Source organism: Herpailurus yagouaroundi, unplaced genomic scaffold, assembly GCF_014898765.1.
Source record: "Herpailurus yagouaroundi ecotype Mexico unplaced genomic scaffold, PumYag 182, whole genome shotgun sequence".
NCBI lineage: Eukaryota > Metazoa > Chordata > Mammalia > Carnivora > Felidae > Herpailurus > Herpailurus yagouaroundi.
The window spans coordinates 596454-612451 of NW_024412413.1; the positions used below are offsets into that span (position 1 = coordinate 596454).

At 47.5% G+C, this 15998-nt stretch overlaps 1 protein-coding gene across 5 annotated transcripts in view; it reads right to left on the bottom strand.

Annotated features, from left to right (window-relative positions):
* MOV10L1 (Mov10 like RNA helicase 1) overlaps positions 1–13936 on the bottom strand; it is a 34744-nt gene extending 20808 nt beyond the window's left edge. For 2 of the 5 annotated variants that reach the window (XM_040490497.1, XM_040490496.1), the window contains exons 1-4: positions 13671–13882; positions 13344–13435; positions 6373–6431; positions 5865–5962 (exon numbers count right to left, since the gene is read on the bottom strand). In XM_040490497.1, coding sequence (XP_040346431.1) covers positions 5865–5962; positions 6373–6431; positions 13344–13435; positions 13671–13817 — 396 coding nt within the window. In that variant the 5' untranslated portion in view covers positions 13818–13882. Of the gene's footprint in view, positions 1–2049; positions 3428–5864; positions 5967–6372; positions 6432–7039; positions 7495–7746; positions 7897–13343; positions 13443–13670 lie in introns of those variants that run through there. The other 3 variants (XR_005795124.1, XM_040490498.1, XM_040490499.1) reach the window with 3 other exon arrangements.
* Between the last annotated feature and the right edge of the window lie 2062 nt (positions 13937–15998).

Sequence of the window (15998 nt, forward strand, 5' to 3'; positions counted from 1 at the left end):
AAAAAAAAAAAAACACAAAACATCCCTCAAGTCACAGAGGCTATTGTTCTGCTCCCTTGCACTGATCACTTTCAGTCAGTCTGTTCTGTTATTACCAGAGGGAGGGGTGCTGACATCACTGACCAGCACACGAACTTGTCTGGTTCTCCCTGCAGTCTTATCAGTTTCTGTTTCGTGTGCCCTGAGTCTGTTATTAGGTGCAGAAGTGCCTAGGATTGTTAGGCACTCCTGAGATACTGTGACACCACCTTGATCCTCCCTATGCTCCGAAACCTACTCTGACATTCACACAGCCACCCCGCCACCCCATCCTGTTACTGTTAACTGTCTTTCTTGTTGATACCTCTTCCCATCTTTTACTTTTAACTTGTGTCTTCATATTTAAAATGTGTTTCTTAGTGGGGCGCCTGGGTGGCTCAGTCGGTTGAGCGTCCTACTTCAGCTCAGGTCACCATCTCATGGTTCGTGAGTTCGGGCCCCACATCGGGCTCTGTGCTGAAAGCTCAGAGCCTGGAGCCTGCTTCGGATTCTGTGTCTCCCTCTCTCTCTGCCCCTCCCCTGCTCACACTGTCTGTCTCAAAAATAAATTAAAAAAACTTTAAAATGTGTTTCTTATAGGCAGCATATATTTGGGTCTTTCTTTTTTATCCAAGCCGGCAATCTCTGCTTCTTAACTGCCGTGTTTGGACTGTGAACACATGATGTGATTACTGATGCCGTTACATGTAACTCTCTCACTTTGCCATTTGTTTTCTCTGTGTCTCAACTGTTCTAGACACACAATTGTAGCCAGAGATGTCAACGCCCACTCTAAGTAAATCACTGCACAGGTGGGTGGGAATTAAGTCAGGTCATGGTACAACTGTCCATGTGTCCGTCTTTTTCTGGCTACTTTTGAATTGTTTTTATAATTCCATTTTATCTCCATTGTGGGTCTAGCTCTTTATATTTGTTATTTCAGTAGTTGCTCTAGAATTTAGAGTATACATCTTTAACTGATCACAATTTACTTCAAGTAAATTACACCAATATGGTATAAGAGAAGTGATACTCTCTTCTCCCATCCCTTGTTTAGATCTACGTATGTTACAAACTACCTAATACGTTGCTACTATTTCAAGAACTTAAAAAATCAATTATCTTTTCAAAAATTATTTAAGTATCACTTAAAAATGTTACCACAGTAAGAACATTTCACTTCAGATCTTCCCTCTTAAAAATGTTCCTATGTACAGTATAGCATGTAATGCAGGTCAGAGCTGTAGAGCAGACCCCCAGAACTTGCCCCCCTGTACGACTGAGACTTTGTGCCCACTTGTCAGCAGCTCTCCATTCCCTTCCCCCAGCCCCCGGAGCAGGCTCCAGGCTCCGAGCTGTCAGCACAGAGACTGACACGGGGCTCGAACTCACGAACCACGAGATCATGACCTGAGCCGAAGTCGGATGCTTAACCAACCGAGCCACCAGGCTCCCCGTGGGTCTTATCATTTTAGAGATCTCGTATGTTGGGGCGCCTGGGTGGCTCAGTCGGTTATGCATCCGGCTTCGGCTCAGGTCATGATCTCACAGTCCGTGAGTTCGAGCCCCATGTCGGGCTCTGTGCTGACAGTGCAAAGCCTGGAGCCTGCTTCGGATTCTGTGTCTCCCTCTCTCTCTGCCCCTCCCCTGCTCATGCTCTGACTCTTTCTGTCTCAAAAATGAATTAAAAAAATTAAAAAAAATTTTAAAAAAGAGATCTCATATGAGATGGATCCTGTAGGACGTGGCTTATCTGAGTATAATGTCCTCCAGGTCCACCCACGTCATCACATTTTATAGGATTTCCTTCTGTTTAAAAAGTCAGTTACTGAGTGCCTGGGTGGCTCAGCTGGTTGAGCATCTGACTCTTGGTTCCAGCTCAGGTCACGACCTCACAGTTGTGACTGAGCCCCGCATCAGGCTCTGTGCCAAGTACGGAGCCTGCTTGAGACTCTCTCACTTTCCCTCTGCCCCTCTTTGCCATGTGTGTGCTCGCTTTTAAATGAATTAAAAAGTAAGTTAAAAACTCAGTTATCTTTTAAAGAGGATTTTTTTCTGCAACAAAACATTCTTTACATGTCCACACCCACTGATCATTTCTGGTCCTTTTTGCTCCTCCAGGGAGGCCATCGTGTCCCTCTAGGGCGGTTTCCGTGTGCTGTAAGGGCTCTCGCGGCTGGTGGTACAGGTCAGCGGTAACTCCTGCCCCATCTTTCAGCTCAGGCACGTCTGGATAATTGTGTACATCCTCTTCATTTCTGCAGTGTAGGTTGGGCACAGAGTTCCAGGCGGACAGTGTTTCCTGCCAGCACCTTCCAGAGCCACCCCACTGCTATCAATAGGAAATCTGCTGCCGTTCCTTGTTCTGCTCCCCTGCTTATAATGAGACTTTGTTTCTAAGGTTTATAAGTTCTTTCTAAGCAACTTTCAGGCATTTGATTGTCATGTGTCTTGGTGCAGTTTTCTCCAGATTTCTTGTACTTCAGGTCTGTTAAATTTCCTGGATATGTATGTAGGTTTATAGTTTTCATCGAATCAGGAAAGTTTCCACTGTTTTTTCTAGTATTTCTTACACTCCCCTCTCTGGGACTCTAATTGTGTGGATGCAAGGCTGTGGGTACTTGTCCCACAGCTCACTGATGCTTTTTTGGATTTTTTTTTTTTTTTAAAGATTCTTCTTTATTGTTTCGCTTTGCTGAGTTTCTATCCGTGTTCAAATTCACTAATATTTCTGACTGTAGTCTCTAGTCTGTTAGTTGTCTGATATACTTTTCATCTTAAGACCTTGAGTTTTTGTCTCTAGAAAGTTATCTTTTATTGTTTATATCTCCACTGAATGTGGAGCATATGGAGTATAATTATAATAACTGTTTTGACGTCCATGTCTGCTAATTCCTACCACTGTTATTCCTTTTTTGACTATTACAGAAGTTTATTTAACAAGAAAGTTCGATATGAAAATGCACAACCTGATTTTTATATAGTAGGAAAATGTTTATATAGTAGGAGCTATGGAGAGGGGACACGTGGAAGCCACTGGTTTCTTCCATAACACACCCGTTGTTAACAATGCTCATTCCAAGGCTTCTAACAGGATGACACAATTTCCTGGAATTACCACCATTCCAATGTCGTTCTGCCGCCCACTAGTTGCCATCTCCACACGTCCATCTTTCCCAAGATTCATGAAGGGACTGAACCCCCGCAATATTCCCTGGACATGTCTGCCACCATTTAATCTCAATGATAATTTCTCGTCCATAAATTTTTCAACTTAGGAGGGTGAGCTTTGTTAATGGTGTCTACTCGGCAAGCTCAAAGACACCCCCAGATGGAATTCGTGGCATCCTTCACACTCCTGCATTATTAGGCCTGGCATACCACTATTATTTTCTTTAGTTGATTTCAACTGATGGAATTGTTTTTTAAACTTTTTTTTTGGTATGGAAACCAATTTGACAATAAGTTTCATATTAAAATAAAGCAGCAATGTTAAGTCCTTAAAAAATAATTTTTTTTTTTTTTTTAAAGAGCACAAGCTGGGAAAGGGCAGAGAGAGGGTGGGACAGAGAATCTGAAGCAGGCTCTGCGTGTTATCAGGGCAACCCAACGTGGAGCTTCGAACCTACAAATCGTGAGATCATGACCTGAGCTGAAGTTGGACGCTCAACCAAATGAGGCACCCAGGCGGTCCTGAAATTCCTTATTATGGACAGTGTTTTTCAGTTTATTTCTGGATTAGATACCAGCTGTTGTGAATTTTACACCTCGTGTGTATGTACTCCCGCAACTATCCTTGACCTTGGCTGTGGGATGTGGCTGCACTGCTTGGAGAGCCACTCTCTGCTGGGCCCGTGGATGGGTGGGGCTGGCAGGCAGTGTAGGGCTAGACTCTCCCCACCCGCAGGCAACACCCTCTGAGGACTCTACTTGTTGCCCTGTGAATTCTCTGGCTTTGGGAACCAGTCGTTCCGGCACTGGGGGAAGGGTGGGGGTGGGTTCGGGCTTCCTCTCTGCTTTCCAGGGCTTCTTTCCCAGGCATGCATTCGTGACACAACTCTGGCCGCCCCCCCCCCCCCCGCGCCGCAGACCCTTCTTGTCCTGTGCTCTCCCCCAGTCCTCTGCCCTGTGAATGCCATCCACCTTGTCCTTACGCTGCCACCAGGTGTGTCTCCTCAATTCTGTAGACCACTGGCCTCCCTTTCTGGTCCCTGGCCCGGGAGCTCTGAAGATCGTAAGCTGGGGCAATCACAGGGTCACCTCATTTGCTTCCTCTGTCCGAAATCATTGTCCTAGGACATGCGATACACAAGTATCTGAAACTGTTGTGTTGTGTGCTTTGTCTGAGTTTTGATTAGTTAAGGTAGGAAGGCAGATTCAGTCTCTGTAACTGCATCTTGGTTGATGTGTGGAATGACCTCAAGTTCATTTGCGACCTAGCTTATCCATAAGAAGATCATGTTCTGCATTTAAACATATTGAGGTTCAGCTGATGAGGAATGTGACCCACACAAACAGCACCACCTCCCCCACCTGGCACCGAGTCCCCATCAGGGTGACAGACCCTCCCTGAGAATCAGGCCACAGGGTGGACGGGCGAGCAGGGTGCTGCAGGTGACGCTGTGTCTGTTCCACTGAAGATCCTTTGCTACTTTTAGATCAGGTAAGAAAGAAAGGTGATTTTAATGGAAACTTTTTAATGTTTCCTTCATAGGATTTTCTGTGAATATGTAGGTAAGTATTCTAAAACTATCAGTTTTGCATTTTTGGAGAGGGGCTACAAAATGGTGAAAGAGTTTCTAAATATTAGAATTAAAATTTTGTATTTTTTATATATTTAAAGCATGTTCAAAAAAGCAAATTTGAACAGCACAGTACTCTAGGTTACAACCCCCACCACAGACATGGAGAGTTTTTCTCATTACTGGAAACACAATGATAAATAAAACCATTTCTGTTTTACTCATATAAACATTTGGACAGCCTAGACGATAGCTGGCACAAAACAGGCACTATGGAACTATTTATGGAACCGGCTTCCATAAGTGAAAAATAAACTATCTTTATAATCTTCATAAAGATTACAAATGTTGGGGTGCCTGGGTGGCCCAGTCCATTAAATGTCTGACCCCTGATCTTGGCTCAGGTCATGAGCTCAGGCTTTGTGAGTTTGAGCCCCACGTTGGGATTCTCTCTCTCTATCTCTGCCCCCCCACCCCTCCCCTGCACGCATGTGCATATGCTCCCTCTTGCTCTCATAATAAATAAACTTAAAAACCCACAAAAAAACAAAGATTACAAATGTTAATCATTTGGTGGACGCATGTTCTTCCAGACGTTTTCTATGCATATATAATCATATAAATGTGCCTGTGCCTGAGTGTACAAGAAAAGCATATACTTTTAAAATTAAATGATAAGCTCATATAAACAGATCTGCACCTTGGTTTTCTCCACTTACTGTACCGTGTAACTGTATATAAACTTCACGCTGAATCTGTTGTTTGAATACCTTAGCTTTTACTTATTTATCGTGAGACAGAACAAATGCGCGCACATGCATGTGAGTGGGGGAGCGGCAGAGAGAGGGAGACAGAGAATCCCAAGTAGGCTCCATGCTGTCATCACAGAGCCCAACACGGGGCTCGATCCCACAAACCACAAGTTCATGACCTGAGTCAAAATCAAGAGTCAGACCAACTGAGCCACCCCAGCCACCCCCGAATATCCTAGTTTTATTTGAGCTGTGATCTTGGGCTATATTTGAACGACACGCCTCTAAAATTCCAGGCCACTGAGAACTAACGTACCATCTACGAAATATTTCAAAGTCATCGAAGCAATACCTTGCTGGTGGGCTGGCCATCACGTTTGGTGTCTTGTACGTCGTTCCAGTTTACCGTCACTTGGGGAGACTGTAAAATGATTTCTTCTGGAAACAACACTTTTAAAACGAGATAAGAAGGTAGGTGTTACCGAAAGCTTGAAAACGATGAATGAACGGCAGCAACCTAGGCTTTTCCCGTCTGGGTCCCGTACTTGGTTTCTCGGCTACAGCAGAACAGCAGTTCTGGGTACTGCTCACAACGGAGCCATGTGCCCATTTGGAGCCACAAAAGTTAATTATGTTACAAAGGGACAAGCACAGGGCAACGGCTTCAGTTTCAGTAATTTCCACACAGATTAAATAGTAAAGAGACACTAAAACTTGCCAGTGGCAAAGAAAAACGTTGGATATCACATAATTTTACTTGTAATATACGACCGAAGAGACTGTGTTTTACACAAAATTTTGCATGGAACTTGTAAAAATACTCTGGGAAGAAGTGAACTATTATTCCACAAAAATAATACCTTTAACACCTAAGTGGATGACGTGTTCAAGCGCAAAGTGACACCGTCTGCTCGTGGTCCTGCCAGAGAGAGAATATCAAATAATTCACCTCCAGTTTAGAAATACTGGCCTAGTACTGGTCGTGGAAATCTAACCTGTATGAATACTTATAGAGGGGCCGTCTTAGAGTCAGAGCCCCCGAGGTTCTCAGAGGCCCCCGCCAGGGAGTCTGGAGCGCAGGGGCTCATTTTTCAGTGGGTGTCTGTCTATACACAACATGACAACATTAGGAGATTTACAGAAGAACTTTAAACAGAGACATCCCATGTATGGGGACAGCAGGGACTCCTTCCTTTCTGGGAGTATTTCTCTTTTAAATATATAAAGAGAACAAGTAGGGGGAAAAAACAGAAAAACAGCCTAAAATATTAATACCACTACCTCAACAACAAAGTAATTTTTATTGTAAAGATTTTTATTTTATTTATTTATTTTATTTTATTTTATTTTATTTATTTTATTGTAAAGATTTATTTATTGTAAAGATTTAAACCTCTGAAATTCACAACTCGAAGTTAAAACATAAACTGAGGCTTATTAACAATTTTAAGACTCTGAGTAAAAACTGATCCGAACCAGGCAGCATCCCAGGCAGCGGACAGAGGGGCTCCGAGGAGCTGTCCGACGCGAAGGACTCCCGCAGCCAGAAGGCAGCGGGCACGGCACGAGGGAGTTATCCCGGGAAAGACAGGGGGCCGGCTCTCCCCAGCTCGCTTTCCGCGGGGGCGGGCAGGGGTCCGGCAGGCGGAGCCTCACCAGTCCTGACCAGTCCTGACCAGGCAGTTCCCGACTGACCAGCCTAAGATTCCGTTTCGGGGGAGCCAAACCGGTAATCGCCTCCCTGTTTGGTGACGTGGCACTCAGCATAAGCCACTCCGTTGTGGGCCTGTCTTGTTTCTTAACACAACAAACAGAATTAAAAACGTAAAATAAAACCTCATCTTCAATGAAATGGGATGACCAAAGCTCCAAGGCACAGTTGAAGATGGACGTCTGTTCCAGAAAGAACATCTGGCCTTCAAAGAAGCAAAGGTACAAGAGCTGCTCCATACCAGCTCAGAAATCGGGCCGCATATAGGTTTCTGGAAAATTCAGACTTGTGAGCCCAAGGACCAGGTGATTGTTTCTCACCTGAATCATGAGGTGTAGAGCAGACACTTCACGGTCGCCCTCCGGTGAGTCGTGGGTAGGGGGTGGGTGGGCGGGTGGGGGTGTGAAGCTGGCAAAACTGAATGCACAAGCACAGCCCTCAGAGGCCCTTCCTCTGGGGCCCCGGGCACGAGGCTCCTGGCAGCCCCGCTGTGTCCCCGCAAGGACTCTTCACACACAGTTACCTGGGCTCCAAGACACTCAAGCGGATCAATTCAAGGGGAAGAAACGGAGGAACGGCCAGGCCTTCCCGGGGGAGGCTTTCCAAGCTCCGTGCCTGGCGAGCCGGGGCCATTCTGCCTCTGCCCGAGAAGCAGGAGGGGAGCTTCCGACACCTTTCAAAGGGCACAGAAGACTGGGACATGTCACAAAGGTAGCACCAGGCAAACTAGACAAGCTGGTCACCCTGCAGGATCACGGCCTTCCTTCTAAAGAGCACGCCAAACGGGAATAAACGGTTTCTCAACAGATCCCAGAAGCACACTACAGGAGGAATTCACCAAAATAAAAGTAACATGTTTTTCATCCTACACACACAAGAAAGGTCTGATCCGAAGTTATCCAGTGGAAATACTTCATCTCATGAGCACGCCGAAGGTAAGCAATAATGATCTCGAGAAATGCCAAAAAGGCAATGAGCATAATAGCTTAAAGTGGAGACCGATGAATCATCTCCCGACCTGACTGATCTGAAAAACGGCAAGATACTAAGCGGTAAAACCCTAGAGGTATTTATTTGCACTAAAACGTGAAACAAGTTAGAGGTGGAAAACCATGAGGAAAACGCTAGACAAGAATTCCAAAGGAGGACAAAGAACAAAAGGAAAAAACACAGAAAGCTTCGCTAAGTGCAACCTATGGTTGAAAAAGAGACTCCACGCTGCCAAGATGCCAGTTCTCCCTACATCCACATCACTGTGCAGACACGGAAGACGATTTCCTGCCTCACTATTCCTAACAGCAAACACCTGGGAACCGAACTGGACCCTGGCTGGGTGACTTGGGCTCCGACCTTTCACAGGACAGCACTCAGCACTCACCCAGCACCAAACTCCAAAATCACAAAGGAAGAAAGGTCTCAAGTCAATGACCTCAACTTCCACCACCAGAAACTAGAAAAAGGGGAGCAGATGGAACCCCAAATAAATAAAGACCAAAGCAGAAGTCAACGAAATAACAAGTAGAAAGAGCCTGCAAAATATGAATGAAATCAAAAGCTGGTTCCCTCTTCCCTCATAAGGCTGAACTGAGAAGCCTGTAGCCAGACCTAAGAAGGTAGGTATTCCCCACTGTCAGGCACGAGAGAGGGGGACATCATCAGTACAGATTCGGAAAGTACTACTGCTAAGGAAATACTAGGATATTTCACGCAAATGCATTACTTGGATGAAATGCACAAATTCTTTTCTTATAAGACACATACTGCCAAAGCTCACTCAACACACAATTGGTAGCCTAAATAGTTACTGATTTATTAAAGAAATCAAATTTGTAGTCAGAAAGTTTCCTGCAAAGAAAGCTCCAAACCGAGAAGGCTTTACTGGCAAATTGCACTGAACGTTTAAGGAAGAATACCAATTCTACATACTCTACACAAACTAGCCCCCAGAACGGAGGAGAAAGTGATGATTTTTAACTTATTGTGAGGGCAACATTATCCTAATACCAAAATCAGAAAAAAGATAATTTCAAGAAACCACAGACCAACACACCACATAAGCATAGATGCAAAAATTAATAAAATTCTGGCACATCATATCAAACGTATTAAAGGAAATTACATTAGGGCCAAGTGAGGCTTATTCCAAAAATGCAAAGTTGATTTTACATTAGAAAACCACTCAGTATAATGATCTTAATAGACAAAAAAAAAAAAAAAAAAAAAAAAAAGGAAAACCACATGACCACCTGGATACAGAGAGAGCATCTGACAAAACCCCATATCCAGCCATGACTGAATGCTCGCAGAAAACTTGAGGCCATCTCCTCAACCTGATGGAGGGCTGAATACAAAGGGCTTACATCCAGCTCACGTGGTGCCTGACGTTCAAGACTGAATGAATGCTACACCCTCAGGTCGGGAACAAGGCCACTTCCGTGAAATGCTAATCTAGCCAGTGCAGTCAGGCAAGGAAAAACAATGCATTCAGATAGGAGAGGAAGCAGTAAAGCTCTTTACTTGAACAAAAAGATGGTCTATGTAGAAAATCCCACATAATCTGTAAAAGCTACTAGAACCATCAGATGCATTTAACAAGCTCTCGGGATACTAAATTAACATACAAAAATAAATGGCATTCGTGAATAGTAGCTAGAAGCAATTTGAGGTTAAAATTACTGTTTACCACAGCATTACATTTTTTTGAGGGCTGGAAAAATCTGACAGAAGATAAGCAAAACACTCCCAGTGAGCACTGCAGACACTGGTCAGAGAAATGAAACACAGCCTGACTAGGTGGAGAGAGGGACCGTTTTCAAGGGCTGGAAGTCTCAATATGAAGGTGTCAATTCTCCCGTGAACGGACCTAAAAATTCAACGTGATCCCAATCAGAATCTCAACAGGTGCTGTGCAGACACCGGCAAGCTGAATCTAAAAGGCACACAGGAGCACCAAAGACCCCAAAGAGCCCCCACAGCCTGGCAGACAAGAGGAGGAGGACCAAGAGGAGGGCTTCTACTGCCTGGGCTCAAGACGCGGCAGCACGAGAACACGCATGAACGGCAACGAGCACATGGAGAGCTGCTCAGCTTTACTCAGGAGGGAAACGTGCTCCCGGGCCACAGAGAGACACCACCTCCCAACTAACAGAAGGACCGAAATTAGCAGACTGACCGGCCCAAGGCTTGTGAGCAGGTGGGGCGACGGGACCCTCACACGAGCTGCTGGAAATGCAAACGGTGTAGCTGCTTTAGAAAACTGTTTGGCACTTCTTTAAGAAGCTGAGTGCCCCCGCACCACAGGACCCAGCCATCACACAGCCCCACCCAAGAGAAAGGGACCTGGGTGCATCCAAACACCTGTACGCAGACGTTCACAGCAGCTCTCTTTGGAATGACCGACGTACGGAAAAACCCAATGTCCACCCACAGGTGACTGGACAGGTGAGCTGTGGCAGATTCCTCTAACGACACACACTACTCAGGCCTCAAAAGGAGCCAAATCAGAATCACTGTTATACACCTGACAACTACCATTTTCAAAAAGGCAACAAAGTCATGTAACAGTACGGTCAAATCTCAAAATAATTCTGCTAAGGGAAAGAAAGATGCCAGGCAAAAAACAGTAGGTCCTGAACGTTTCCATTTATGTAAAACTGTACAAAGTGCAAACAAACTAGTGACAGAAAGTGCTGCCCGTGGCCAGGGAACGGTGGGCGGAGAAGGAACGAGGAAGGGGCACAGGAAGTGTCTGCGGTGGTGGATGTGCTCTTTCACGGGATGTACACACGTCCAAATCCTCAAACCGTACGTTTCATCAGGCACAGGTGACCACACGTACGTTGTATCTCCGTAGGCCCACTTCTTTTCAAACAGGAAACTTCCTATGGGAAGTAAGCACTCACAGAGACGTGCGGCCCACCTGCCCTGTGCAGAGGCCCCGCCCTCAGCTCTGTTCAACCCGCGGAGCAGCGGTGTTGCCCATCTTCCCGTCTTTCTTAACAAGTGGGGAACACACATTTTTTTGGAAGTGAGAATTCTGGTTTTCCGTAACTTAACACAAGCAAGCAACCTACACCCTAACCGGGACGGGCAGAGGCTCCAGAGGCAGACAGCTCCAGGCTGTCAGAGGTGGCAGCCGGGCTCGTGCTGAGGTGCCCGCCGCTCCCACCCGGTCTCTTATTTCTTCCACCTTCCGCCTGGCCGCCCACCAGCCTGCTCAAGACCTGGGCCCGTGTCTGTCCGTGCGTCTGTCCGTCCGTTCAAGATCGCTGCCTTCCAGCAGCCCCTTGCTGCCGGTACCAGGCCCACAGACCCTCTGGCTGTTCTTGGGACACCTTCTCTCTGGCTCAGCCCCACGGCCTGTCACACCTGCCCTCTGTCCCGCGTCCTTCCGCAGGCCAACTCGTGCACCGCCTTCCGCCTGTGCTAGCTCTCTTCTCCCTCCCCGCCTCCTCCTCCCTTTCAGTGGGCCTAGCGCACGGTCCAGGGGGACACTCGGTCAGAAATGTCCACGGACAAATTGGCTCTTTCGTCCTGCCAAGGACCCCTGTCCCACCTGGCCAGGTCCACCTCTTCCCACACATGCTTCCTCACCCCTGTAACCCCTGCCATTGCAGGGGCTCTACTGAGCTGGTTTCTCTCATTTCGAGAACCGTCCCCTTCCTGGACCTCACCTAGCTCCCACTCCACCTGCTCTGCTTCCACGGCCAGTAACGGCCTCTCCCTGCTGACCCTCAACCCATTCACGCCCAACACACTTCGAGCTGGTGGCAGTCCCAACACTCAAATGTTCCTTAAATAAAATTAATATAAAAAAAAAATCTCTGATCTATCTTAAAATTAGCACCTTCTCATACTTAAAAGATGCAATGAAACAATAAGCAACAGATCTAGAGAAGTTCTCTGTAGCATGCCTACCCAGGAACAGCACAGCACAAAGGACACAGAAAGGACTCCTACAAATATCGAAAACCAAATTACTCAGAAGGAAAAGATATGAGCCAGTATTTCAGAGAGGAAGAAATCTTGTGGCCAAGAAACATGGAAATTCTGAACTCTATATGCAGTCAGAGAAATGCACCTCCAGACCATAAGGAGACATTATATACCTAGCAAGCTGGCACAAATTTAGAAGGCTAACGAAGCCAGGTTTGGGCTGGCATGGATCAAGAGGTTCTTACAGATGCCGGTTCTGGGGATCTCTGATGTCACCACAGGTAAAAGCTGAAATGTACATCCCCCAAACTGCAGTCTCACTTCTAAGTGTACAGCCCAGAAAACATGAGTGTCTGTGCACAAGGAGGGAGAAGGTGCCCACAGAAAACCTTCAGAGCAGAGACAGGGCCGATGTCCGTCCACACAACAAGTAGAGTAGTGGACTCACCCGGGGTGGGGGGGGGGGAAGCAGTAGGTGACACTGAACAGTGACACACAACATGGAGAATCCTGGTAACATGCCAGTGAAATCCTCCTAGACACTAGGGACCGCAAGCTCAAAACAAACCCAAAAAATACTTGGGGCACCTGGGTGGCTCAGTCGGTTGAGTGTCCGACTTCAGCTCAGGTCATGATCTCACGGTTTGTGGGTTCGAGCCCCGCGTGGGGCTCTGTGCTGACAGCTCAGAGCCTGGAGCCTGCTTCGGATTCTGTATCTCCCTTGCTCTCTGACCCTCCCCTGCTTGCGCACACTTTCTCTCTCAAAAAATGAATACACGTTAAAAAAAATTTTTTTAAAATACGTTTTTCCTGTGTGTGGGTGTATGTGTGTGTGTGTATAAAGATGCACAAACTGTTTTTTCTTTTTTAAAGCAAGGGAGAAACAAATACAAAATCCCAGTTAGCGGGGGGGGGGGGGGGGGGGGGGTGAAAGGGAGGGGGCGGCAGGTTGGCAGGGCCACTGCTCCATGCTCGCAATGTGGTAAATGACAAGATCTCAGCGTACTTAAAGTCCAGAAATGAATGAAGAGAAAATGTTTGCAACTTTGGAGTCGTGACCTAGAAACGCGAACACCCCACGCTGCCTCCCCCGCCCCGGCACTTCCGGGTGGAGAGACGGACGGAAGAGGCTGCTGCCATCAACAGCGAAAACGCGCTTGCAGGAAGAGACACCGAAAGCCTCACCGGTTATATGTAAATTCCACATCCATGGGTTCAAAGTTATATGCTTGTTCAAATTCTGGGTTAAGTTTAAGAGTTACTTCTTCTTCGTGAATCTAAAAAGGAAACAAACAATTTAATTTCCATACTTTACATTGGATTCGTTGGGACAATCTTCTATCTTTATCTAGTAACACATCATGAAACCCTTTACAGATTTGAGCTACACTTGGGCATTTTAAATCCCTGCAAAAATAATCAAGAGGATTAAATCACAGTGTTGTTTGGTGTCGTTACACTGTCCACACGGGAGGACCTGGTCGGTGGATGCACCCACACCAGCACACTTACTGAGCTTCTCACTGGCTGCACCCTAGAGATCTGGGCTCTGGGGAAACAGTGTGCCACACAGGTCTTCTCTGAAGAAGACGAGAAAGCAAACAATGACCAATGCAGCGAGAGGTACCTGCCGCAAAAGCACCTCCGTAAAGAGGTCATTCCAAGACTTCCCCTTCCAGAATAGGGAACCTATTATCCTGGGACCCTCCAGCCAAAACTAACACAAAGCTGTTCCTGGACAGGCGGGGCAGAAAGGGAATTTCTAAGGGAGCACGGGAGGAAACAAACAAAAAAAAACAGGAAGGAAAGCCCTGAGTTGAAAAGGGGTGCAAACTGAATGAGGGCTGCCAGGCGGTGCGGGCTTCACGGAGGCCAGGTGACCGGAGCCGGCTCTGGTTTGTGACAGGAGGCCGGCAGGCACACGGGTGGTGGAGCTGCCCCGTCAGCAGGGCCCCTCCCTGCAGCAGAGCAGAAGCCACAATCCCTGTGGACGGAGGGGGAGCCCGGCAGGGGTCCCCAGGTTTCCCAGGGATGGAGACAGATGAAAATGAATCTGTAATTAAAGATCACCAAGCACACGAGGAAGCAAATCACCAAGAGTGAGGGTCAGCAAAAACAGCCATCACAGATCTGGGCCCGAAGGACTTCACATACTGACAGTTACTTCTAGAAACCTGAAATACTACATATGAAATTTTTAAAAAAATCCATAAAGGAAAAGATAAACAAACCTAATATAAAAACTAACAGGGCAGGATACCCGGGTGGCTGGCGGTCGAGCATCCACTCTTGATTTCAGCTCAGGTCATGATCCCAGGGCCATTGGGATAGAGCCCCAAGATGGCTCTGCACTGAGCATGGAGCCTGCTCAGGATTCTCATTCTCTCTCTCTCTCTCCCACTTTGCCCCTGCACCCCCCCCCACCCCTGCTCATGCTGTCTCTAAAATAATAAAACAAAAAAACTCACACCTCTCTCCCTCCAAAAAAAAAAAAATCCAGGGCACCTTTAATAAATCAAGCAGAGTGCTTGGAGATGAAAATCATGCTCAATGAGATAAACTAAGCAGGAAAGGAGGACGTGACCATGTCTGTTTCCAGGCACATGCTCCTGGCAACAAGGAGGCCCCTCTGTGGAGGTGACTATGGTGGCAGGGGTCAGTGCTGGGGCCCCCCGGACTAGCATGAGTACACAACCTGCCAGATGCACAGTGGCCTCACTCTGGAATGTCCCCACCAGCTGCTGCCAGGGTGAGAACACTGTGCCGCCTGTCAAGGAAGAACCAATCTGACATCAACGGAGTAAGTAAGTGCTCATCCTGGATGCGTGTCCTCTGCCCACCACACCACCTGTGGGGCTCTCCTGAGGGGCTCCTGGACCATCATGGTTTCCTATGCCACTGCACTGGCCAAAAATGAAATTCTAGAGAATCAAGTACAGCGATGGGCTGAGGCCTGTAGAGTTTACTAACTCGACCATGAATTCCATCACTCAGAGGCAGATGACTTTGTGGAATATCCCACCGAAGGATGAGTAAGGGTGCTCCACACCCCCAAGGCTTCAGTGTGGGTTTGTCAGCGTATGGTGCTGGCGCCCCCCCCAACCAGTGTTCAGGACCCAAGGGGGCCTTGTACCTTCAATCTCTGGCCCTGCTGCTTCTGAGGCTTTAGTCCCCAGGGCTTCCTCCCTGAGGGGCACAATCGGGTCTACTCTTTGGAAGCTAAGACTGTGCCAGTTGGCCATAATGGGCTCCTCATACCTCTTGGTCGACAGCCAGAGTGGTTACAGCCGGGGAGGTTCAGGCTAAGTGGCCACCACTCTGCAGGGGGAGAGAGGGCAGCTCGCTGTGCCGCCACATCCCTGAGGACAGTCAGCGGGAGCAGCTGGCAGGGCGCCAAGGGTCGGCTCCCTCCCCAGTCGTCCTACAGCACTGGTTTCACCACCAGCTGCACTGGCCAGGGCTGGCGCTGGCGTGCTGGTGCAGAATGCGGCAAGCGTGGCTGCGGAGGCCGGATGTCGCCCCTCTTGCAAATCCTTACGAGACCCTTCTAGTCCCCGCAGCCCATCCCCACTCCAGAGGCAGGGCACTGGTGCATCCTCAGTTAGTTTTCTGCCTGGGGCAGTGAGCAGGCTTCCCCTGACCCTTCGCGGCAGTGCTACGAGCAGGGTGGCAATGGAGACCAGCTGCCAAGTCACACAACCTTGCGGTGGGCCAGGAGGGGCTAGAAAAGCCAACAAATCTCCACAGAAGCAGTAAGAGCTGTAGACTTTTAAGTGCATTTTTCCTTCCGAGGCTCTCTCTTCTGGAGCACATTCAGGATGCCCAAATTTGACTAAATGC